This window comes from Scomber scombrus, chromosome 12, assembly GCF_963691925.1.
Source record: "Scomber scombrus chromosome 12, fScoSco1.1, whole genome shotgun sequence".
Classification (NCBI taxonomy): domain Eukaryota; kingdom Metazoa; phylum Chordata; class Actinopteri; order Scombriformes; family Scombridae; genus Scomber; species Scomber scombrus.
Window position 1 is genome coordinate 13,331,972 of NC_084981.1, and position 25,340 is coordinate 13,357,311.

General features: G+C 38.7%; 1 protein-coding gene across 1 annotated transcript; it reads right to left on the reverse strand.

Moving 5' to 3' along the window:
* Positions 1–1,523: 1,523 nt before the first annotated feature.
* On the reverse strand, positions 1,524–24,585 carry lrrc1 (leucine rich repeat containing 1). Its single transcript, XM_062430725.1, has 14 exons — positions 23,992–24,585; positions 15,687–15,804; positions 14,922–15,000; positions 13,117–13,206; positions 10,528–10,584; positions 10,272–10,335; positions 9,495–9,569; positions 8,724–8,868; positions 8,442–8,560; positions 7,607–7,690; positions 5,127–5,242; positions 4,444–4,616; positions 3,316–3,455; positions 1,524–2,255 (listed from the first exon to the last, which is right to left on the reverse strand). The coding sequence occupies exons 1-14, from the start codon at positions 24,148–24,150 to the stop codon at positions 2,097–2,099; spliced, it is 1,578 nt and encodes a 525-aa protein (XP_062286709.1). The 5' UTR covers positions 24,151–24,585; the 3' UTR covers positions 1,524–2,096.
* Between the last annotated feature and the right edge of the window lie 755 nt (positions 24,586–25,340).

Sequence of the window (25,340 nt, forward strand, 5' to 3'; positions counted from 1 at the left end):
CTCCAGGTTTTGTCGTCTGATGCATCTTGAAAAAAAAGAGGCAGAGAAAGAGAGCGAAGGATGGTGACATGCATCCTAAACCTACATCACCACTGCATTTCAATATCAGTATGGAGGTTTGCAGGTCAGTCACCTGAAACTAAACACCCCTAAAACAGCTCCTAAAAATACCTGACTGCCATTTTTAACTCTTGAAATGTTGAACTAGTCATTACTTTGCCATGTATTATCAGCTTTTTTCCCAACTGGATAATATTTCAATGGTAACTTTTATTTCAATAACAAAGACATCCTGAAATAATCAAAAACCAAACAAAAAGATTCAAATGAAACATGCACTTGCAATTTCTTCCCTTATACTTATAGATCTAGTTTGTGTTTTGAATGTGATGAAGACAAAGTATCATTTATATTGTACATTCATTCTCCTGATATACTGAAAGCATGCCATTATCAGCACAACATGCAGCATGTGCAGGGCAGACAAGTCAAATATGACACATGCTGGTAGAGCATTACAGAAACATCATGCACTGCTGGACAGACAAAACAAGCAATGGAGGGGTCAGGAAGTGACACATCTGTTTTATTGCCTCAAAAGAAAACAGTTTTAGTTGAAACTTACTGGTAAGTGTACTATTTTTGGAGTTATGAGTAATAGGCCAAATATAATCTATCTTACTTTTTTATTTTGTCATTCAGAAGTTAATATTAAGTATTAAGTTCAACTCAATTCCTGGATATTGATGAGCTGTCTAAAGTCAACAGGGCAACTGGTAAAGTTAAAGGAATAACAAACATGTTTAGTGTTGCACTCATTTTATTGATCAGTGGTTAAAACTCATTCAAATCTCAAAGCCCAGTGTCTATTTGAGATCTGTTTTGTGCAGCTTGATCAGAAAATAATTAAAAACATAAAACCAAACACTTGAACCAGTTTCTTTCTCTGGTCCACTTTTTTGCCATCAGTTTTAAAAACAAAATAATACAATTTATTATGTACCATATAAAAGAATAAGATTTGAGAAAACGCTGAGAAGTGCATTAAAGTGGAACTTCTAACATCTGCATTTTTATAAGGATGCCGTCCTTATGGTACGAACCTCATTCTCACCAAACGTCCGATGATTATTCTGTACAGTACTATTTGTTAAAGGGAAAAAATACAGCGTTTTTTTTGGCATCTATTTGAAAAACATTACAAAGCAGTGAAGCACAGCACATATAAATAACACAGCATTGTTATTTCTGCATAATTACACTGCAGATGAGTAATTAAAGTTTTGATGTGCAGTACTTAAAATCCAAACTGAATTCATTGATCAAATCTATTTATTATCAAAGTAAGTCTAAAGCCAAGTTTTACAGAAAATAAGGATTCAAGGCCATCCAACTCACCCAATGACAATTATATGGATTGAATAAGACATTAGTGACTGCTTTGATTTAAAAAAAAAAAAAAAAAGAAGAAAAAGTACCAAGATCAAAAAACAAAAAAGAAAAGTTTAAAAATCTGAAACTGATTAAGAAATTTGCTATACATTTTTATTTACATCTGAGCTGCCAAAAAAGTATAAAAGTATCAATATTCACAAGAGACTATACAATAATCCTTAATCAGTAGGTCCAAAAACTCCTGTTTTTATGTTTGCCCAAAACGTAGAAAGAAATATTCACCCAGTGTTTTAAAAATAGATATAGAACAAATATATATATAATACATTTAAGAGGGTTTGACCATATTATAAAGACTTATAATAGTGCAACTATCTAATGTATGTTTTTAAAAAGAGGCATTTAAAAAAAAAAGTAATAAATCTTTAAAATATCTTTTAAAAAGGAGCATCTCTGTGCAGATTATTGCCGTGGACATGAATTAAAAACAGGAAGGCACAGCGGCCCTGGTAGACTGAGTCACACACGTTTTACACAGTAAGGTTACAGGCGTCCCAGGGTTTTATCAGAGGAGGGGGTAGGCCACACCGGGGGTTTGTAGGTAAAATAAAAAAAAGGGGGGGGGGGGGGGGGGGGCTGCGGGGTTGTGCAGGACGACATGGCGAGACACAGGAGGTAAGAAACATTTCTGAGGTAAAAGGTCACACAGACGTGGTCACTCTGTCTGCAGCGTTATTGACCTCGTTTTTGTTGGAGTCCAGGCCTTTGGCAGCGTTCAGGTCGTTGCGGAGGTTCTCGGCTGCTTTCTTCATCGTTTTCAGCTCACCCGGGTGAGGCGTGGCCCGTCGAAGAAGTGTTCCCTGCGTGAGGGAAACAGATTCAAGTTAACGGTATGTTTGTTTACATCTGTGGGGCTGGGAGGAACTGCAGAGTTGGGTGATAATCTGGGTCTCAGGGTTTATCATTTAGCGGCTCCATTCACGTACAAGGAGTCATGTGATCAACCGTTAATATGAAAGTATTGATTATATCCCTTTTATTAGCATGTGGCAGTTCAGTTGAAAAACACAAATTTACAGTATTTTGTATAATGGCTTTAAGTGTGGCTGCATGTATTTCTTGAAAGTGCACATTTAAGCTTTAGCGTCCAGCATACAGTTGACTTTTGCTTCAATAAAACTCTTCATCGTTCCAACCAATTACTGAAAAATGTTTTCTTCAAATACAAAACTGAAACATGGTTGCAAATACACATAAAACGTACTACAAAACGCACAATAAGCAGCACGCAGTCAAACACTAATGCGCTCGCCACGCTACATAGCTCCAACTAAGTTAACTATCATGCACAGGAGGCTTGTTAAACATTTTAACCAATCACAAGCCGGAGATGACTGCAGTCATTATTGGTCCTAATCAAGAACAACAAACTATAGCGCTTCTTAACCGTAGCAAATTAAATAGAGCAAAATACAAACTATTTACAGATATTTCTCTTTAACAATAACATTACACTATTTTTGTTATTGTCAATAAATCCCATAAAAAGACCAAAATAAGTCCATCTCTCAAAAATGTCAGACTTCCCCCGCTTATAAATGTTTTCTTAACTTGTGTCCTAAAACAGCTGGTTGTAGTTTTCAGTTTACAGTGTATATCCGATTGATAGTGTTCACTTTAATCATGATGAAGGGATGTGTGGCTCATGATGTGTTTTTGCTAGTTTTTGGACAACACTCGAGGTCTATGGGCACAGAGGAATAAAATATATCAGACTTATTCATGGAATCATGTTCATTTTTTGGTTTGGGCGTTTTGTTGACAATAAAAAAAATGTAAACATCAATGACAGTGACTTTTCATTTTGGCTTTTTCTATCACCATATTGCCAAATCATGCCCTCCAGCTTGCTGATCTCACCTTGTCATCATCCTCCTCCTCATCATCATCCAGGAAGTGAATTGCACTGATCCTGTTCACGGCTTTGCTGTCCCACGTGTCGTCTGCCATGTCGTTCACCAGGCTCTCCAGGGCTCCACAACGGGCAAGATTATCAGAACCTGTTTGATTTTAGAAAAAAGACAAAATGATATGTATCACTGCGATTCACATGCACATAAAACTGCTCACACAGAATTACAGAGTTCAAGCTGAAGTGAATATTTCAGCAGATTAAAATCAATATGGTTGTTATGACGGCTTTCCTGCAATCTGCCAACTCAAGAAATGAAAGCTGCCACATAACGCAGCGCTCATGAGAGAGAGCCTGAAACTGTCAGATCACAGTTTCAAATCCCAGCTTAGTCACAAGCTTACAGCAACACAATCTTCCCTGCCCCCAACCTCAGCTTCAGCCTCTCTCATCTGACCTGCACCAGTCTTACAGCTGCATCTCTTCCACAATAGAGAGAAAGAGGGAGGGTCACAAAAATAAATAAGTAGAGACAATCACCTTTTTAAATGCAAAATACAGTGATTTACAGCATTTTGAAGTGAATCACAAATACTCCACAGACTAACTGCAAGGCTGTAGATGACAGTGAAGGAAAACTTAACAACAAACTGTTGTATCGAGCAGTGATAGAGCCGGCCCCCAGCCGCATCTCTATACCCAGTGGGTGAGCTTTTAATGGCAGCAGGCCAGCTGCTGCTAAGCCTCTTTAGCTGTCCAATCCACTGCATTTCTGAAAAACATAACCAAGGAGGGCCTCAAGGGACAGCAGAGGCCCTGATCTGTTATAGACGCTGTGATCCCTTACAGGACCTTATAATCGACAGATACTGCAGGGAAGGATGAGAGGCTGCAGAACACGCTGTGCTTCCCCGAGCAGATCATGTGATAATGTCATGAAAACCACAGGGCACTAAATACGATGCGAGAACTGATGAGCAATATTACTCAAATGTCACAGTCCTGGCAACAAGTCAAGTCACTCGAGAATAAACCGTACACGTTAGGAGCATGGAGACGCTGATCTCAAATACATAAATACAAATATAAATAGTACACATGCAAAACTTGGTATGGTAGCTTGATAGAAACTATACCTTTATTGTTAGATTCACATGGCTGTTGAGGCAGCAGCACGCAGGTGAGCACCTTCTCGCCTGAGTCAGGATCCTCATCCGTCTGGAAGGTGAGGAGGGGCTGCGACTGGTTTTCTGACAACCATAAGGCCTTCAGTCGTAGCGTGGTCAGTGACAACGGTAAGTGGGCGAGCCTGAAAACAAACAGGAAATAAACCATCGCACAACTGGTTCGTATCACACGGGATTTAAAGGAGCCACAAGACACTTGCAGGTTCTTATTTTCAAAATATACACACTCCTGAGGCATTCAGAGTTAGCGCCTGTCAGGTTAGGATGAGGATCTTGGCAGTTGTTTTGACAATGTGAAGGAAGGGCAACACTCTCCAGACACAGAGGTGAACATGCTTGTGTGTGACTCAAGCAGCAGATATTGCTGCAGCTTTCTCTGAAGACAAAGCTCAGACCAAACACAGGTATAGACAGACAAACAAAGCCAAAACAACCTCCAACTGACGGTGACTAATATGGTTAAAATATCAAGATAATCTTTAGGATCTTTAGGATCAGAATGTAGAGAACAAGTCAGTGAAGTATCTATAAAGTATAATAACAACTTTATATTTCATTTATCATCAACTTGAGTAGATGACTGCAACCAAGAGATGAGTGAAAAGAATATATGAATGTTTTATTGAACATACCTATTTCCAGAAACGTCGAGCACATGCAGCTCTGTGGCTTGGGACAGCTCTGACGGTATCCTCGTCAGTCTGTTCTCTCGTACACAGAAGACATTCAGACCGCTGCAGCCGCCGATCTGGATGACAGAAGACAGAAAATGATTGAGCACACGTCAACTAATACAGGAGTCCTGTGAAGATTATTAACATGCCAAAGGCAGAAACTTCATACATTGTAGGCTGGGAGTAATGCATTATATATATATATATATATATATATATATGTGTGTGTGTGTGTGTGTGTATAAATCATACTTTAACAATGGCAGAGAAGACAAAAAAAAACCCAGAGTAAATCTGTTTGAGCAAATCTGCATTTGAGCGCTTTGTCCCAGAATTGTGACCAGTGAGACGTCAATGTGATGTGGCAGAGAGGACCTAAAATTAGGAGCAATTAGGACAAAGCAGAGACATCATGGCCCAGCTGAACTGCAGATGTAATCTATTAATCTGCTCAAACCTGAGTAGGATACTGTTGTTGATGTTTTCAGCGTAGTGAGTTTCTGTGGGACCCACAGGTGGTTTCAGTAGAAAATTGAGTGGGGTCCCCAATATAGTTTGTGTTTTTCAACAAACTGTAGTGTTAAACTCATGTTTGATGTAACAGTCTTATAATTATGGTACATGCACACACACATTTACATTTACTGTAAATTGCCTTTAGAAACTGAGTAAAATTAGCTGATATTTATCTTGATCAGCAATCAACACAAACACACAATATTAGACTTGAACCATTAATCAACCCAATCACTAACAGCAATCACCTTCAAACAACCTTATCAGATGTTAGCAGTTATCTGGTGTTTCTGTAGAGGTTACAAAACATTAAAAAATATACATATTAGCAGTTTGAATTAAGATGAAGCTCACTACGCTCTCCAGGGAAAATATTATGTCAAACTCCCATTAAGAAATATGACATTAACATTCCTTGTGCTTGTCCACAAAAACACATAACTCTAGAAACACAAGATAAAAGGTGTCATATGTCCACAGTCTTCTTGTCAATTTGGCATCAATATTATCCATAAAGGTTGTATTTCAGCAAAAAACTTAATTTGGATTTTGTCGCTTCAGCTAACTACCGGCCTCTGTTGCCTAGTGGGAGAGAAACTAAGATTTTTCTCTAAGAGAAGTTCTGGTTCAGACATATGCCGAATTAAACATCACTTCATAAACAGTGTTGGGGGTAACGTATATGTATTACTTTTTTGATGTAACGAGTAACCTAACGCATTAGGGCCACAATTTAAGAACTCACTTGTTTAGTTACGTTTTCAAAAAGGTAATCCGTTACTTTTAAACCAACTATTCCTGTACCAACCTTTTTGTTACAAGAAAAGAAAATCCACCATGAATTTGCACTGTTACTGTTTTGGGAGGCAGGCACCTGGCTATGTGCTACGGTTATATCACTGCACGTGTGTAAAGATATATATGCGAAGATGATAAGAAATATGTTTTCTTTTATTTATTTCTATGATTTCAACATGGATTTGTTGTTCACAATGTAGCATGAAAAAATAGGGTGCGTCCCCTGGCGGCGTTGATGATCAAGGTAAGCTCATCATTCACACGAATAAATAAGATAAGTGCAGAATAGTCTCAAAGGCCTAAAATTACCCATTTTCGAAACAATTGTGATAAATGATTACCACGGCTGTCATGAAAGCTCAGTTAAAACTCTGCCGGGGAAAAAGTGTTATGAGCAACAGAATCCATAAAACTGGGCCAATGGTCAAGTAGCTCAGCAAAGCACAAATCAATAGCTGGCCGAGGGTTACACTGTGATTGTTAGAGATGTCATGCAATGCTGGCTTGAGAAAACAGTGACACCATGGATTCATTATCTAGGCCAAGTGTGTTGAACTGTTATTTTTCTGCAAACAGTGCAGTCTTTGCATCATTAAGACACAGGGGCATTGTAGAGCGTCTAAAGAAGCCTTTCAGATTAGACTTAAAATCAGGCCTGCCTTTACTTAAACAGACAAGAGGTTAGAAAAGTGCTGTCACACACAAACACAATGGAGACACTCAGACAGAGCTCAACGAACCAGAGGACTGAGCAGTCAAGTGAAGTAAGAGCAGCATTGTTGACCCAAACATAAATGAACTTTAGACAGTTTGAGTTTAACCATTTGAGCCAATAAAAACCTCAAACTCACTTAAAACAACTCCATTAATGTCAGTTATCAATGAACCTGAAAGTTTTATTTTTAATTCTACAGACAATTAAGAGGCTTAAGGTTAATAAGTCTTTAAGGAAAATAAAGGATTCATTTACACAATCTTCAAAAGTCACATTCAGCCAGCACTGGACTTGTTTTTACTTCTTACGTGTTCTAGTTCCTTTAGGGAACCCTTTCACCACTTGCAACTTTTCACTTTGAGATCCTCCAAATAGTGTAATGATGTCAGACGACATATGAAAAGCATACCTCCTTAGGTAATGATGTTAGCTGGTTTCTGTCACAGTTAAAGTTGGAAAGCCGCTTCAGTTTCCCAATACTTCTTGGCATATTCTGTAAAAAATAAAAAAAATAAAAACATCAATTAAAAAAGCATTATAGATTAGCCTATAGAGTAGTCTTTACTGAACTGTTGTTATAATTTACAATACATTACGATTCTTCCATAAAATAAAGACAATAGAGACAACAACCTTCTGCATATCTCCTGAGTATACTAGTCAACAAAGTCCTCAGACACAGACATAAAGAGGAGAAGGTGTACATAATGTACATAATAATGTTTTCAATCATTTCAAAAGCATAGAACTGCATATAGGGCTGCTAACCGTGTCTCTTTTAGATTTGTGTTTTGTTTATTTTATTACAATAATGCATTCTTCATCATGAGTGTGCTGGTGATGCAGCTTGTTAAGAGGCACAAACTGATTTACAGATCTATAACAATGTGATATCATGTGGATGGTGTGAGCTTAAAAGGGCTCAAGTCTTTATCAACTAATGATCTGCTTCTCATATGGATTGTGTGTGCGTGTGTGCGTGTGTGTGTGTGTGTGTGTGTGTGTGTGTGTGTGTGTGTGTGTGTGTGTTATTTACATAGAAATTGAACATCAAAATAAACTACAAATAGTTTGGCCAACTTTTTTTTACAGTGTTGTTGAATTATTAGATGTACTTTACAGTTCCAAACATCGGTCTTGGAAAAAGCTATTACCCGTTTGTCTCTATGAGCCAATCTAGGCCAAACTGTAATGGCCTGTAATGTTTTCATTAAACTACACTGCAACTGCAGTTATAAACAAACCTGTATCTGGTTCTCTGTGAGCACGAGTTCAGTAAGACATTCACAGTTCCCAATGCTCTCTGGAAGATAAGTAAGCCGATTCTGATCAGCTTTCAATATAGATAGTTTACGTAGTTTTCCTGCAGAGAAAGATAAAGAAATATTCATCATTATAACCTTGTTTGGACATTGATATATAATGGCACATTGGCTACCTACTGTTGTGTGTGTTTCATGAGTTTAACAGGTTAGTAAGGTAGTATAATCATGCTACTAAAGAACTAGGAGGAGTCATGCGTTTACCGATGCTTTCTGGTAGAGCATCGATGAAGTTTTGAGACACCAGCAGGTCAGTGAGTGACACCAGGCCTCCTAACTCCGCTGGAAGTCGCTCCACTTTGTTTTCTGATACATCCAGACACAATAGGCTTTTCATAGTGCCCATCTCCTGAAGTCAGAAAGCAGAGAACTGCGGTGAGCAAAGATGTAACTTACAATACATTGTTGGAATTTGTTTTGTTGTTGTTGTTGTCGTCGTTATCATCATGGCCATTACATGTCATTATGTATCTTGACTACTACTATAATTATGTCTAATAATTGGGATGATGAATTGGAATAGAGGAATTGTTTTGTTTTGAGTTTTTTTGTTGTTTTTGTTTTTTTCTTTTCTCTCGCTTTTCTTTCATTCCTTCATTTGTCTTTGACTGTTGCATGTCTTTTCATTTTGTCTGATAATGTTTTTCTCTTTTTTTATTTACATTTTCGAAATAAACTAAATAAAAAAAATAAATAAATAATAAAATAAAATATATATATATATATATATATATGAAAAACAGGATAGGTCTGGTCTCGGGTGGATTTTGCTGTGTGAGTTAATTAAGGGCTGTTAAAGCTATTCTTGCCTCATAAGGTTTGTGTAACCCTTTCTGTTTGGGGACAAAACATCAGAAAGTCATGAAAGCCATATACGCACTAGTGCATTAAAAACATGGAACAGTGGTACTATTATTAGCAGACAGACAATAACAGAGTGTCAAATACAAGAAATAAATGGCATGATGAGCTTACTGCAGGTATTTCAGCCAACTGGTTTCCATCCAGCCACAAATCCTTTAAACTGACAAGACAGCCTATTGTCTCTGGCTGTGTGGGAAGAAGACATGTCGGAATTGGAAGAGAAAAAGCAGAGAAAGTAGAAGAGAAAGAGACGACAAAGCAGAGAGACATAAGTAAGTGACGTGACGTTTTTTGTGTGCACACAGCAAGACATAAACACTCACAGTCAAATTAAATGAATGAAAATCAGGTTTATTGCTCTAAATATTTTAGGCTACACTGCTTCTCTCAGGAGCACATTTGAACTATTACACAGCTTTTTAGCATAGCTACTTCTAGTGAGTCAAACTTCAATTTAAAAATGGCATATCAAATGACATGACTTATAGAGCACTTATTGCTCAGCTACATTTATTAAATCCATTTGTTAAAGTTAAACGTGAGATAATGATAAATTCAGACAATATCCAACAACGTAAGTTACTGTGGACTAAATCATAACACATTTTTAAAAATCAACAGCCATGTCACTGCAGCCCGACTTTGAGGGTGAATGATTTACTGACAAATCAGTCAGAGTTGGACCGCTCATATAAGATTACAACTTAAAACCAAAGCTCAAAGCAGATGGTCATCCTCCCATCTGCGTGATAAGAGGTGAAAGCTGTTCTCGAGGGATGCTAATCTAATCGCACATGACGAGAACAAGGAAATGGGAAAAGATTCGTTCTGCTCATTTTGTGATGTTCTACGGTATAAACAAGTTTCCCAGCACCTAGAGAGACTTACCAAACTGTATAGTTCATTATTGCCTAGGTCGAGTTCCTCTAGTCTGTGAAGCAGTGATAGCGAACTGTTGAAGACAAATGCAAGGAAAGTTTAAATGAACATAAGTCAAAATAAAAATATAGACTTGCTGTTCATTCTTTTTTTAACAGGGAGAGGCTGATCTTCGACATAATGCTCTGAAATGTACGTTTATTTTGGAGATTTAACATAAAACAACATATATGCAGCCAGACGGTGCAGTTGATTAAATACTTACTCTGGTAGGAATGTCAGCAGGTTTTCTCTGAGTTCTAGTGAAACCAAATTGGAAAGGCTGTAATGACAAGGGAAAGTAAAGATGATTATATGTTTCTGAAAATGCAGTGAAAGCATAAACTCTCCTCTATACGGTTTCCACAGTATAGGTAATATTATACACAATGTTCCCAAGGTTTCAAAAAGCTGGAGGAAAAAAAGTGCTTTTTAAATGAAAGCTAAAAATGGTTGTAAAAGACCTCCTTGATCAGATATCTGGGAACAGGAAGTATTTTGGAGGTATGTCAGTCTTATCACGGCTATAAAATCACAGCAGCATAAACAACCACTGCTTACTCAAATGAACAGCAAAATGCCTAAATGGCCATCAAAGACCAAAGTACAGGGTTATCTGTATTGTGTAATGTGTAATTCTGAACATGAACCCAATTAATGAAGGATTTTAGGTGTGCAAAAGTGCAAAGTCTATCTTGTTTGTCAGAACAACGACTAAATAATTCCGCATTCTTTTTACATCACAAGGTTTTAAGTACCAAACCGAAAAGGATTAAAATTCAATTTGCTAAGATCTTTAAACTGTGGCAGCAAATTCTTTGACAGTGGCATTTACAGTTTACATTTATAATGTGGGCAAATACATGTTACCCTTTGAGAGTGAGCCTGCAGGTTTAACAGAATCTGGTGGTCATGTTTGAACTGGTTCATAATTTAATCTACGTGAAATCTCTCTTGAATGACAGACTGACTAACTATGCAACACAGCACACAACGCCTCCTTGTTTTTAATCTTGCTTTGTTGTGATTTGTTTCATTCACCATAGCAGATCACCGAGCTGCAGTCTGAGAGACAGACGGTATCTGAATTCTGATTTCAGTCGTCAGCTGAATGATAAAAGCCGAGTGTCTCGGGTTTATGTGAAAGACATTTTTGTGTCAGCCAACACTCCCATCTCAGCAGATAAACCACTGATGTCATTTAACCCCCAGAGCATTCATCCTATCCACTTCTGAAGAGCCACGCCATGTTGCTCCAACTGTGTTATGGTTTTCATTACCTTCTTCCCCTGACAGCGAGCAGGCCTTTTCACACTGCGTTATGCAAGAGAGATATGGGACATATGTGGGGCACATGCCGTACCATGAGGAAAAGGGTGTGGGGAGATCTCTTGACCTTAAGCTGACTTAGTTGCTGGGAAAATTGTATATGTCATAGACATAACCCCAAGAGGCTTTGTGCCAATGTTTTTGAGAGGGATTCAAAATGAATTCTGTATACGTTAAAAAAAACTCTGCACAGGGTTTTAAAGAGGGCAGATCACTGATCAGAAGTATCAATTATTGACATTTCTAATGCCACATTCAGTTTAAAGCAACTTATTGATTTTTGGTTTCAGCTGGAAGCTTATTTAAAGTATTTTTAGTCTTTTACGTGAAACCTCATTTAGGTTTTTCATTAAAGATTAAACAGACCATCTGAAAATTGCACAGTATCATTTCAAAGTCTACAGTCCTGACTTATGAGTAATAAAGGATCTAAACGAATAATTTATTGTATCAAAGATCTCAATCACCAACCATCCATTATACGTCAGAAATTAAGCAATAACATTTTCATTTATGGCAAGTAACTTCACAAAACCATCTATACTGACACCTATTTTTCCACATTTCATTAACATGATTTTATGTGTTAAAAAAGAGGATTTTAAAGAGGTAAAAGGATGTAGCAGTGGCAGATAAAAGCTCCGGAGAAAACCATCCCAACGTCAGGATATTACAAACATTTCTGAACAAATGGCACATCAACATTCAGTCATTTTATCCTCATATTTTGTCTTTAAATCTACCTTATAAGAGTTTCAGATCAGCTTCCCCTGAATTCCAAAGTTCTACTAAAAACATCCCTTGTGGCAATTTGACCTAAAAGCACATAGTTCTGTTATTAAATCCAATTATAATGAACCCAAAAATGAGGCAGACTTCATAACAATAATAATGTTGGCAGACTGTGGATTATATGCCATCTCACAACAAGCTTTTTGCCTTTTATGAACAAAGATGACGAAGCCAAAGAAAGGACACTGGATGTGGGGAGTAACATGAATGGGATGTTTTCAACTCTGACCAGTTTTACACCAGTTTGAAGTCTTTCACACAGAATACACACATTCACTTTTAAGGGAAGATGCAACTGCTCGAGTAAAATCTGGTTTGTTTTTTTATACACTAGACTGTTAAATAAAATGTTATGGTGCTTATTTAATTAAGTTCATTTATAGTAAAAAAAAATTATATCAAAATGGAAAGTTAGAGGATGCAAAGAGACATCGGGGATGTTGTGTGAAAGATTATATGCACCTCAGCCTTTCTAGTATATCAAGATGCAATAAAACACTACGATATTATCGACAAGATGTAAAATTCAACAAGTTACAGACACCCAAAACACAGTTTGCTCAGCATTAGTCATCTCAGAGGCAGATAAACATTTTCATTTTTGGTATTGCTAGAGAACTCTGTGGAAATGTTTACTGGCCGAGACTAGACGCACTCATTATGTCAAGACAGATGAAACAGTGCGTACACTTACTTTCCAATGTTATCTGGAAGAACTTGCAATGAAATATCATTGATGGAAAGGCAGGTTAGATTCCGCAGCTCTGGAAAGCTTTCCGGTAACCTAGAAAAATAAGAGAGAGGGCACAATGTAACAGAAGAGTACACACAGAATGATAAATGCTTTAAATATTACAATAGGTTTGGATGTTACTATGTTTCTGCTGCAACTGTAAGTAATCATGAGTAAGAGTTTGGCAACACTTGAGCCATAAACTTGATAAATTCATACAGTGTATCTGGGCTTGAGCGATCGATCTTTGACCTCTGTCTTTTTTTCTTTTTTTTTTATCAAAAAATTGCTTCATGCAATTGAAGTTGTGATTGCACAGGTCCATTTGCTAAGTGCACATCAACATTTTGCAGCTATTTGCGATGCTTTAATTGCAGCAGATGTACAGTACGTCTCCTGCAAGAATGCATCAGCTATACCAACAGCTGACAATATGTGCAGTCCCAGGCCTGCTGATGGGACGTTATGTGCCCATGTTCTTCTTTCTAAACGGACACATCGTCTCCTTGTTCAAAGAAGACAACTTGAATAATTTCATTTGTCAAGTTTACTTTTAAAAACCATTATCCTTTTAAGTATTGTGGACTGGCCTGAGACTACTTATGTAATAGATGCAGTCAAACTGTGTTCCATAACAACAATATAATGCCTCTTACATCCTTTAAGTGCTCCACTGTGTCTTTCAGTGTCCTAAATGTGGCCATGTGAGAAGAAACCCTCATTTTATTTGTAAAATATTACAGTTACGAAGTGGGAGGGGCTGCTGGTTCCCAAAGTACTTTTCCCTACTCTGTACTCCCACTTTAAATATTTCTTTAAACAATCTCCTCAATGTTACTGAACATAGAAACTAACGATACTATATGTCTATACTATGACCACCAGCTTCGATTAGTTCAGCTTCATTTTGGAGGAATCACATTTTATCCTAATTGTGCAAATGGCACTTGGCTTATTTACTAAAGAATCAGATACTTTCTAACGCAGCTGTTTATCTTTTGTACTGATGATTAGGTAGATGATTATGAATGTAAGGTGAAGAGCTAATTTAATACAACACTGTGTTACAATACACAACACATGAAATGCTTATTTCCCTTCTGAATTATGTGCAAACATTCTTGTACTCTATATGCTGGAAAAATACAGATACGCCCTTTAATACTCCTATCAGTTTAATGATTTACAACAAAGTGGCATCACATTCCTGCTAACCCACAGCTGTAACTAGACCTTTACTGTTTCGCTGTTAAAACAGGACTGATGTGGAAAATTAGGTTACTACTGTGGAAAAAGAGTGTGTGTGTTTGTGTTTGTGCAAGCTTGTGTGCACTTTCAAAGTATTGAACACCGATCCCTTTGTAATACTATTCATTGTTGCCTCCTAAACTATATACTACAATGTGGTTTTGCCCCCGCTGAGGTGCAAATTAGACTTAGTCTCACCCACACAACGAGAAGCATGCAATGTTCAATCTGTCACGGAGGCTGCGTGAATGTTCATAATAACAGGAATAAAAAAAGAGGATCTTAGACGGATATTTGATTTGTCATTTAAGATGTCCTCTTTGCTTTTGTTATCCCAACATTTAAGGCTGAATATCTAGAGGGCGATCAATAAGCATCAAGTATCAATAAATGTGGAATATGAGGTTTAAGCAAACACTGGCAGGTGAATGTTTTACAATTATACAATATTAAAGTAATAATAATTATGTTTTCCATTTTAAAAAGCAAACATAATGTGTAAAAAAAAAAAAGTCTACCTTGTTAATGGATTTCCACTGAAATCTGCCACTTGGAGGGCTTTGCAGTATGAAATGCTTTCTGGAATTTCCATAATATCTGTAAAAGAGAAAGAAAAATGTTAGGACTGAATTCACATCTAAAAATGTGTTCTCACTTATATCAAACATCTCATATCGAAATATTAAACAATCAAAACAGCAGTTTAACAATGCAACAGTGCAGATCTGCATGCAAAGATGGTATTTTGTGGTGAATCTAATGTGGGATAAACCTTTTATTATTCAATATGTTACCCAGCTTTTACTCTTTCAATTAGATCAATTAAAAGCAAATAAAAACAAATTTAACATTATTTTGAGCACTACCACTTTATTATGACTTTACATGACTGTATGCTCTATCTTTTAAATTAATAAGCCGTATAGAGCCGTATTGCAGTAGAAAGCTCAGCAGCGCATCTTCACTAATATGATGTTCAGGCTCCGTTCAAACATCTTCGGGGGTTTCTGGCTTATGGAAAACATACTTATTACTTATTATGCTCATCTGCTGCATCAGCTTAACTGACGAGAGTAAATCTGTCAATGTGATTAAATTAGTTGAATTTAGTGCTGCCTTGCTCAATTGTTCAAAGACATTCTCACAGATATGAAGACAATATGGAGAAATTAACATTATAAATGCAGCAAAAGCAATATTTTAAAATGTTATAATAATCTTTCCAAGAAACTATATATTATCTTTTTTAAAAGCTGTGGTGCATCAGTGTTTTCCTGTCTTACCATTTCGTGAAACATCTAGTTCCACCAGCTGCATGAAGTTGGCAATTTCTGGTGGAAGTCTCTGGATCTCATTGTCACTCAGGCCGAGTTTTCTTAGTTTCACCAGCTGGAAAAATGGCTGAAATGTAAAAAGACACATGCATTTAGTTTAAAAAAGGGGGTTAATCAGTCAAATAAGTAAAAGGTGAACCACGAGTGTGTAAAACGTTTAATATTATTCTCATATATCCTCAGTAGACACTTTCAGTACTTCTTTCTTCTCTCTCTGCGTTTGTCTTGTCTGACATTACACCAGTTACATCATGATGACTGCATGGCTGCTCTTTACAGCTGATTAGATGTATTATTAGTTGTGATGTGGCAACTTCAACTTGTAATGTACTCAGACAGCAAGAAAGAATTTGACAAAATGACTGTAGATTACTTCAGAGGGGAAAATGACAGCAGTTTAAGGCTTTCTTCATGTCAAAAAGCTTTAGCATGAGAACATGAATACGACGATGAAGACTTTCTTTCATTCTTGTTTTATCAGCTCGATACAAAGCTACTTTTTTCATTATTTCTTTGTGACGAGTAGTAGACAAAAAGACTGCACTTTTTGGTATCTTTGACTGTGTAGCTCTTGATGAAAAACAATTTGATAAGTCACAAATCTATAATAAATCATCTTTAGTGGCATTACAACAATGTTTTTTTCTCTCTTTTTTACTTTTAAGTCTTTGCTCCATTTGTGCAGATTGAATTTGCAGACAAAATAATGGATATGTTTGCTTATCCACCTTCTGCCCTCAGCTATAAAACTGTAAATAACCTACAATAACAACAAATGTCCTCAATGTGACTTCAAATACATTTCTAAAATACATTTAGTTGTGTCTGTCTAAGCTCTCCTATGCCCCACTCTCCCCTCTCCTCTGACACTATGAGATTGAACACCGGCCCTCAGATCGGCAGATATCTACTAACTTATAGATTCATGTGGAATGGACATGGTCACAGGAAGCTACGCGGAAGCACAGAGATCTTTGTCGTCAATCTCTGAGAATGAACGATCCAGCTGGCCCGCTTTAAAAGGTGAAAGCAATTATCACATGCATAAACTTGACGCCCCTAACACGAGCGGGCAGAACCTCGTCTGTGTGGTGGTGAAGCAGGTCGTGTACAATGCAGCTTCAGGCCCCCTTAATGTGTATTTTTACAGCTATTACTAAGCGTATCTGTCTATGAGTGCTCGTCTATTAATGTTTAAATAGCATTTAGCTGTCAGAGCTGCTAAAACCGTACATTTATTATTCAATCAATCAATCCCTTAAGTTGTTTGTCAAATACTGGCCGACATGATGAGTGCTTTCTACGTCTGTGTGTGCCCACGCAGTACGTTTCAAACACATATTTTTGTCTAAATATGGCTAAATACACAACCATTCACATGCACCAGCCTAGGAACCAAACATCGGCTGCGTGTTCCTGGCAATACTTCTCTAAACTTCAGAATCACTTTTAAAATGGCATGAATTCATTTTTAAAGCCACCTGTTTCACACCCAAATGGTGCTGGGTGGTGTACGGTTTTCAAAACTGGTAGAGTAACACTTCATCCGAAAGGTCAAACTTCTTAAGGTTGCAAGAGAACGTGTCTTAACTTTTAGACTGAAACTGAACCAGTTTTACCCTTTAGTTCCCCTCTTTATTACCGGACTGTGGAAGAGCTGTACGATCAGGTGAGCGTGCAATGATTTGCCAGGCTTCCCCTCTCAAAACGTCAATTATACAAATCATCAGCTGAGTGAGAAGCCTCGATTTGTCGGTATAATTGCTGCATTTTTAAAAAAAAGCTGCGTCATTATACACACGACAACACAAGAAAACAGCATGATAGGCTTTTTTTCCACCAGTACGGTTTCCTTGGACATAATTACTACTTTTGTTAACAGTATCAGTTCCACCTGTGCTTTTCTTGCTATGATGAGCTAAAATGTCGCTAAAGTGAAAGCTGCCACCCAGTGTATCTGACACTTCAGCTGACGGTGCTTTTACCTTCCCCGCATTAAACTAGCACTGCAGTGAGGGAGCACACTTTGTTTCACTGTGTGTGGAGCTGATGAACAAAAGGCATTAAAACGGGAGCCTCACAGGTCAAACGTAACACTTCGAATGTAGGTTGTCAAAAAAACATCAGTGATAATGTGGAGTATTTATAGAAAAGAAATCACAAGCACATGACTAATTAAAATAAACTGGGCTGATTTGGGTGGAGCCTTGATGTTTTTGCCTGGAGGCTGCTGCACCTCAACAAGGTTATGATGAACTTGTGCCACTACCAATGATATTTTAAAAAAAACAAAACAAAAAACTAAAACTAGGGGGGGAAAAAAGGTACAAAAGTTGTAACTACATGCAGCACATAATGCAGACATTTAACAGCTGATCCAGGCACAGAAAAAAAACATTTAATGTGTGCACAATAAATAAAGCCTGAGAGTCCAAAAGTCAAACTGCACCCTAAAAACACAATGCACATGTCATTCAGAGGTCTTAAGACAGTTCAAACAACTTTTAATCCTGTCGTTTCATCACGCAAACAAACCTACACTCAGTTATCAAAGGACGTGTTTTTTGCATCCAAACCACGCTGATTTCACTTTCACATTTCACTCAGAACAACATGTCTGGTTGCTTTCTGAGTCTGCTACGTCAACGTGCACACAGCTCACAGATCTGTCTCCTGATGATATAATCAAGGAAGTCTTGGCTTGTGCAGACTTGTTCATGTCCAGAAAACTTGCCTGAACTGTAACAGATTAGGATAATAATGCGGGTTCATTATACTAACACGACGCCACCCTCAAGACTTCCTACTTTGCCACTCCTTCGTGACACAGCTGGAGGCAAACACAGGCCGAGTGAAGAATACATCAACTATTCTCACGACTCCCGAGTCAATGTTTGAATCTTCGGTTTCACCTTCAGCACAGGAGGCCGTAGGTGGTTTGGGGGGGAAGAGGGTGGATGGATTATAAAATGTGTTTATCATAAAATGTAAAGAAGATGTGAGCTTGTAGTTTAGTGCTTTCATATTTTCTGACAAACATAAATGATTCTACTAAATAAACTTATGTCAATGGTCATGTGTACGTTACATGCTCATACTGGACTCTACTGTCTGATGTCTTTTCTTTGTTGCAAGAGCATCATCTTGCAGATCACCTGACAGTAACTAAGTCAGTTTGACCACCGGCTTCCTGCTCTGGGATTCATGCGACCACTTCACACACATTATGAACCGTGCAGCGTCCTGTCTCAAACCGGATATGACTTCTTCTTTTCCATCACTGCTCTCACAATGTGTGTTTTTAAAAAAACCACAAGATGACATCTAAACAGCACCAACACTCAAAAACCTGAAAGATATTCAGTATACTACCAGAGACGTTCAAGAAAACCAGTATATATGTACATTTGAGTAGCTGGAACCAATGAATGTTTGGCATTTATATTGTTTTAAATTGCTACAAATTACTTTTCTTTAATTGATTGACTGACTTGTCATTTCAGATTTAACCTTATCACCATTTATAAACTGTGAATTCTAACTGGAAATTGAACGAATGTAAAGTAAAGAGTTGTTTTCACCGTTTAACACAAATGAAAACTCTATCAAGTCAAGTCAGTCGGAGTCATTCACACCGACACCTCTCTGGCTCACAGTTTCAGTACAGCTATGCTCTGTCTGGAAAATGCATTCATTTTTAAAACTGGGCAAACAGGCATGAGCATTTCAACAACTCTCTGCAACTCTCGCATTCTTGTGCTGGAGTCGGCTCCTCAGTCTGACTGCTGTTTAGTCAGCTAACGACTCCTATTTACAAACCAGTCTGATGGTACATACCGTCAGGACCAGATGCTTAAGGGAAGCTTTGAATAAACAGAAGAGACACGAGCTATTGTTTGTTCATTCTCTCCAGCGCCTCAGCACCAAGAAGAAATGAAACAGTCTAACTAAAAAATAAATAAATAAGAGAGAAATAATGTGTAGCTGTTAAATACTGTTAAAAGCTTCATGTCTGCTCCAGTTGGTCAGCAGATTTTTTTTCTCTGTGAAACTATCAAAACCATCTGCTCAAGTTCAACCTGCCTCATCTTGTTGTCGTAAAAACACACCTTTGCCGTTTCATCTCGCCGTTATAGACGGCCCGGTGCGTGTCTTTATGCGTCTGCTGGTTGAAACGACTAACTTAAAATATGTTACTGCGTCTCAGCGTTGTTGCATCACCGTCTGCGCGGTAATGCAGTAAGCGGTCGGCGTTGAGCCACCTTCCGATAGCAGATGTGTTAAAGCCTCACAGAGACCGATGCAAAGCTTGATCCAGTTTCTTGGGTTCACTCAGCAAGTACTGATGACACTGGTGTGACGCGCCAAAACAGCATAATACACAGCTTCTCTTGTCAGGCATGCAGATAATCACTCGTCTATCTTCTAAACATACTTAGAATATTTCTGCCCTGAGAACAGAGATTACAGCACTGTCACGATGAGCAAACACCTGCTGCTGATCACATCCTCACAGACACAGACATTGGGGGTAAAAAAAGAAGAAAAAAAAGGTGAATTTGATCAGGTGTAATGTCTGTTTGTGTGTGTGTTTGTGTGTCGGTTCACTGTTTTATGCGTCTGTGTTTTCCAAATTCAGGTCAACGATTCATTATGACTTCATTAGAATACACCAGCACATACAATGGCACGAGCCAGGCCGACAACAACGCGCATAATGCCGTCTTTGTTTTCAGTCAGAATACCTGTTCCTGAGCTTTTCTGCTGCGGACAAAGTAAGCAGTGTCACACAGACAGCCATGGGAGGTCGCTCACATAATCTCTGTTTCTATGGACAGGCCGAGCCCAAAAATATCCTTTTTTTTTCTTTCCTCCCTCTCTTATGAACTGTAAACTGTAAAATCCCCTGTGACGAATACCAAATCATCAATGCTGCTTTAACTACTTATTTATGGTTGAGGGATTGGTTGTTGTTGTTTTTTATAAATTACACACTTGTGAGCAAAAAGGAAGAAATGTCAGCGAAGGCACAAAAGAGTCCTTGAGTGCAATCAGCTTTACACCTGACCCTCCATGCCTTCAGTTATATGAGGTCAGGGGGGGATCTTGATCGGTCTAAGCCTTACTGCACTCTCTATCCACTTGTCAGGAACAGCTGTAAACTCACATCACCAAACGTCCTCCTTTGCTCGGGAAGATTACAGTGAGAATACCTTGATTTTTTTCCCACACCAGCTTAAAATACACTCTGCGGAGCAAACTCAAGAGCGCCTTCAACAACAAAAAACTGGTTTGGCCGCTGAAGTTAAAAGGCACTAATGCTGCAAAACCACAAAGTCAGTCAACCTTTCACTGACTGCAGCAGCTCTAGGGTATATGTCAGAAAAACAGCGCAGGTCAGACTCTGTTTCAAGCCCTGACAGAGAGAAACACTAAATGAACCACCCCTGGCCCGATGGGAAATAACATGCAAATCCTTTAGCTAGTATCCCACTTAATCCAGAGCGCTCGGGTCACAAGAAGGCCCAGCTTGAGTATCCCCACCTCAGCGAGCCTCTCAGTAATTCACACCGAGCGACCAGCAGTCCTCCTACGTGTTCGCTATTAAAACAAAAATAGAGACACTGTGAGGACGAACTTGACGAACCAATACACTATTTTTTTTGTTTGCTACTTTTCTGTTTTATATGATTATCAGTTATGTGTTTTATACTGTTGATTAGACCTAATCTTTGTTGTGTAAAAACCCATTTTGACGAGATAACTCATCAGAAACATACCTGAAAGATTCATTCATAATAAAAATGTTTAGCAATTGCAGCCATACATCTTAATATTGAGACGTGTGACTAGAGACCATATGAAAATAGAGATTTCTCTCCACTAACTGAAAAATTTTCCAGAGATTGCCGTCACATTTCATGTCCTTCATCAGAGGAAGGAGTTTGTTGTTTTTTTAAGCTTTTTTTCCTGCTGTCATTTCCAAGGTCAATAAAGCACCTTGAAGCATTAACATTATTCACCAGGAAAACAAATATCATCAGTTATTTGGAGAAGTGAACGCCTCTTCCTGCTTGGCAGTCACATCCACATGACGCTTCTCTAATTTCATATCAGCCCAGCGCTGAATAAATATTGCTCTGAAGCACAATTAGTCAAACCCTTTTCATCCATATGAAGCCACTGAGTCAAAAATATCGTGACATTTCATTAAGCTGAAACAATTGGTTCTTTATTCAACTAGTGGAGCGACAGAATATTACTCGCCAACAATTTTTACGACTGATTAACCGATGCGTGTTTTTCTTTAAAGCAGAAATGCTTAAAAAAAATGTGATGGTTCCAAGTTCCCAAATATAAATATTTGCTGGTTTTCTTCAACTGCTGTGATGATAAATTAATCTCTTTAGGTGTTGGACTGCTCACATCAACTTGGGCTGTTTTCTGACAATGAATCGATAAATCAAGAGAAATGTCTGTAGCTTATTTTTAATAAAAAAATAATATCAGTCAGAAAGCTTCAGTGTTGGGGACAAAAGGTCATGAGTATATTTCTGACCTCAGCATGTGATCACCTGCATAAACAGGTTGGACAAACAGCATCAAACACAAACTCATGCAGGCTTTGCAGTCGTGGTGTAACTGGACGCAGTCGACCAGTGATCTGAACGGATCGTCCCCCGCGCTTCAGCACACATGTAATCCGCAGATTAATTACAAAATGTAATGTTTCATTGGAGGCAAAGTAAACAAACTGTCGCTAACAGGGATTTTAAGTACGAACCGAACCAGCATCTAATGTGTCCAAAGTGACATCTGCAGATGTGCTTAAATGCCGTTTAGCTGCTAACTGAGACGAGCGGCTGCTGGACAAGACGGGTGTTCGTGTTTGTAAGTTATCATCGAGTTATGATGATGTGGACACGGGCTATTTTTTCATTCACTACACGTTTAAAGGAAGAAGTTATCAAGTATCATATTGCATTTTAATTTAACAATCGAGTACTTCATTTAAGGCCATGGGCAAAAGTTCCTGGCTTTAAGGACAAAAAGTAAAGTTATATTTGTCTCCTTTTTCTTTTTGTTGCCAATCCATGACTCAAAACCATTATATGATCTGAACCATATGTTTTGTGATGTATTGCACCCCTAATTTGCAGCAGGCTATGAACGTTTGGGACCTTGGCTGGATTATTCATATAGCATCAAGCACATACCATGCTGGAGGGCACCAATGTGAAAAAAATTAAAAATGTAAATAGTTTTCATGGTCAGAAACAGCAGATACAATATTTATAAAGCACCTGATTTATGTTTTATTTGTCATTATTCATATTAATAAGAAGAATAAGAAGAAAACAATTGAAAAGTAGCTGGTACAGTGCTGTGGAGAGACACACTTTACTGCTAATAGCATATATGCTCAAAGACCATTTTACTTATCCACCCTCCTGTGTGGAAATGTAGGCTACACCTTCATATACCTAAGTTAATTTCTGTTTCTGAAAACAACAGAACGATTTCTAACTACCTTCACACCGAAATACACTGTCTCCATGTGTTGTTCCCTTACACCTTCACTTCACGTCACCTCACCTGACCTGTGATCACCCAGCTGTAGAAATGGTTGCTTGCATTAGTCATTATTGGGCCTGCCTTATTTACTTATTGAGACATACCCTGTAATGGTTTTGCATGTAGTCCTTATACAGGCTGATTGAATCGCATTTAACATGACGTGTTACATTTGTAGGCCTGCATCCATCTATGGTGTAAGGTGTTTTGTTTGCATCTTAAATGTTTCTGTAAAATGTGTGATGAGCAATCTTTAAACCCTGAGTAAAATTCACAGTTTAGCATTTAAATGGAAAGGGGGGGGGGCACTTCAAATGTGGTCACCCTTGGGCACCACACTGTGTTAATCCGGGCCTGTTTGGGACACCTGTGACTGCAACAAAAAAACATGTTCCCATGCATGCAGTTTTAACCTGTTGTGGGAGGTGTAGTTGAGAGGAAATTTCCACCTACACAGGGTGCATGTCTTGCTGATCTTGCGTAATTATTGTCCCCAGGTCCCACCGGATTCTCACGGGAAGCCTGATCAGCTCAGCCCCGCTTTAACTGCTTCATGTGACCAAACAAACTAAAAAAGGTGCCCCCGTGTCTCCATCGGCCATTAACATTAAACTAGTGAGCGGAAGCTGATTTTTGTGAAAGGTTTTTTTCTTTTTCTTCTTCTTCTTCTTCTTCTTACCTTGGGCAAATCTCGGAGTTGGTTGGCATCCAGCAACAGCTCCTCCAAACTCCGTCCGTAGCGGTAGATCTCATCGGGCACATACAGCAGGGAACAGTGGCGTTTATCGATCATCTCCACATGACGGTTGCACCGCCACAGGGGGATACAGTGAAACATCACGGGGGAGAAATCTCGTACCCGGGCGATAAACAACCAGCGAGTAGTAGTAGGAGGAGGAGGTGGTGGTTGTGGTGGTGGTGGAAGAGGAGGAGGAGGGGATGCAACAGATTGCTACGGCGGGACAGTCCTACACTAAAATCACCGTCAAACACAAGCAAAGCGCTGTTGATAACGTTACCGAGCTGCCGTCTGTTCGGTTGCGGCGACCATGGGAATGACTCTCCGTCGTTGTCTCACTTTGGTTAGTTTGTAGGCACCTGTTTTTTTTTCTCTCCACGCGCCCCCCGCCGCTTTAAAAAAAAACAGCTCTTTTTTGCCGTAGAAAACACAGGCTACATCTCAATGTAAAGAGGAGGGTAGCATTGTCGGTTCTTTCCCGTGTCGTCCCGGAGTTTATTTCCTCTCCCGTCCAGTTTCTGACCCGGAACATTCACTCCCTCATTCCGATCCTACGTCATCATCCCAGGCTGCTCCTCCCTCCTCACTCCTTCCTCCGGTCCCTCCTCTGGATAGTCCCGTCCCGCGCAGGGCCGCCATGGCCGGCCAGAGAGGACTGACAGCTGCCCAGGGCCCCCTGGATGACGGGACTACACTGAGCAGAAAAACTCTTGACCTCATGTATTTAAAATATTTAATAAAAAAATTAAAAAAAAGCGAACTAAAACACATAACTGTGGACTAATGGATATACCCAGTGAAGCATAGGTTACCCAACAGTCAGTAGATTAACTTTACACCAAGAAAGAAAGAGAAGCAATCAGTAGCAATAATCTACACGGCATCCTTGGCCTCGGCAGTGTGCTCACATTTTGTATGGTGTCCTGACATATTACATGGTTTCAAGTTGGCTGTGGGGCTAATATGATTAAACATACGAATATGCACCATGTAAGCACAATCAGCTGAAATAATATGGGCCTCAAAATTAGATTTTGGTACATGCAGGGACCCTCCTGAAGACAGAGCTGATAAGATACTAAAGCAGCCCCCATATTACCGCCCTTATCACTCCAGTTAGTATTGACCTTCAGTTTATTCCCTAACAAAGTTACAATTAATTACATACACAGTACGCTACACAGTGAATCAGGGGCTTTTGGGACAGCTGGCAGTTGCCTGCTTTGACTGTTAGTTTTCCAGGCTTGCGAAAGTGCCTCCTTATCCTTTCTCAGCAAGCGCTCTCTGCT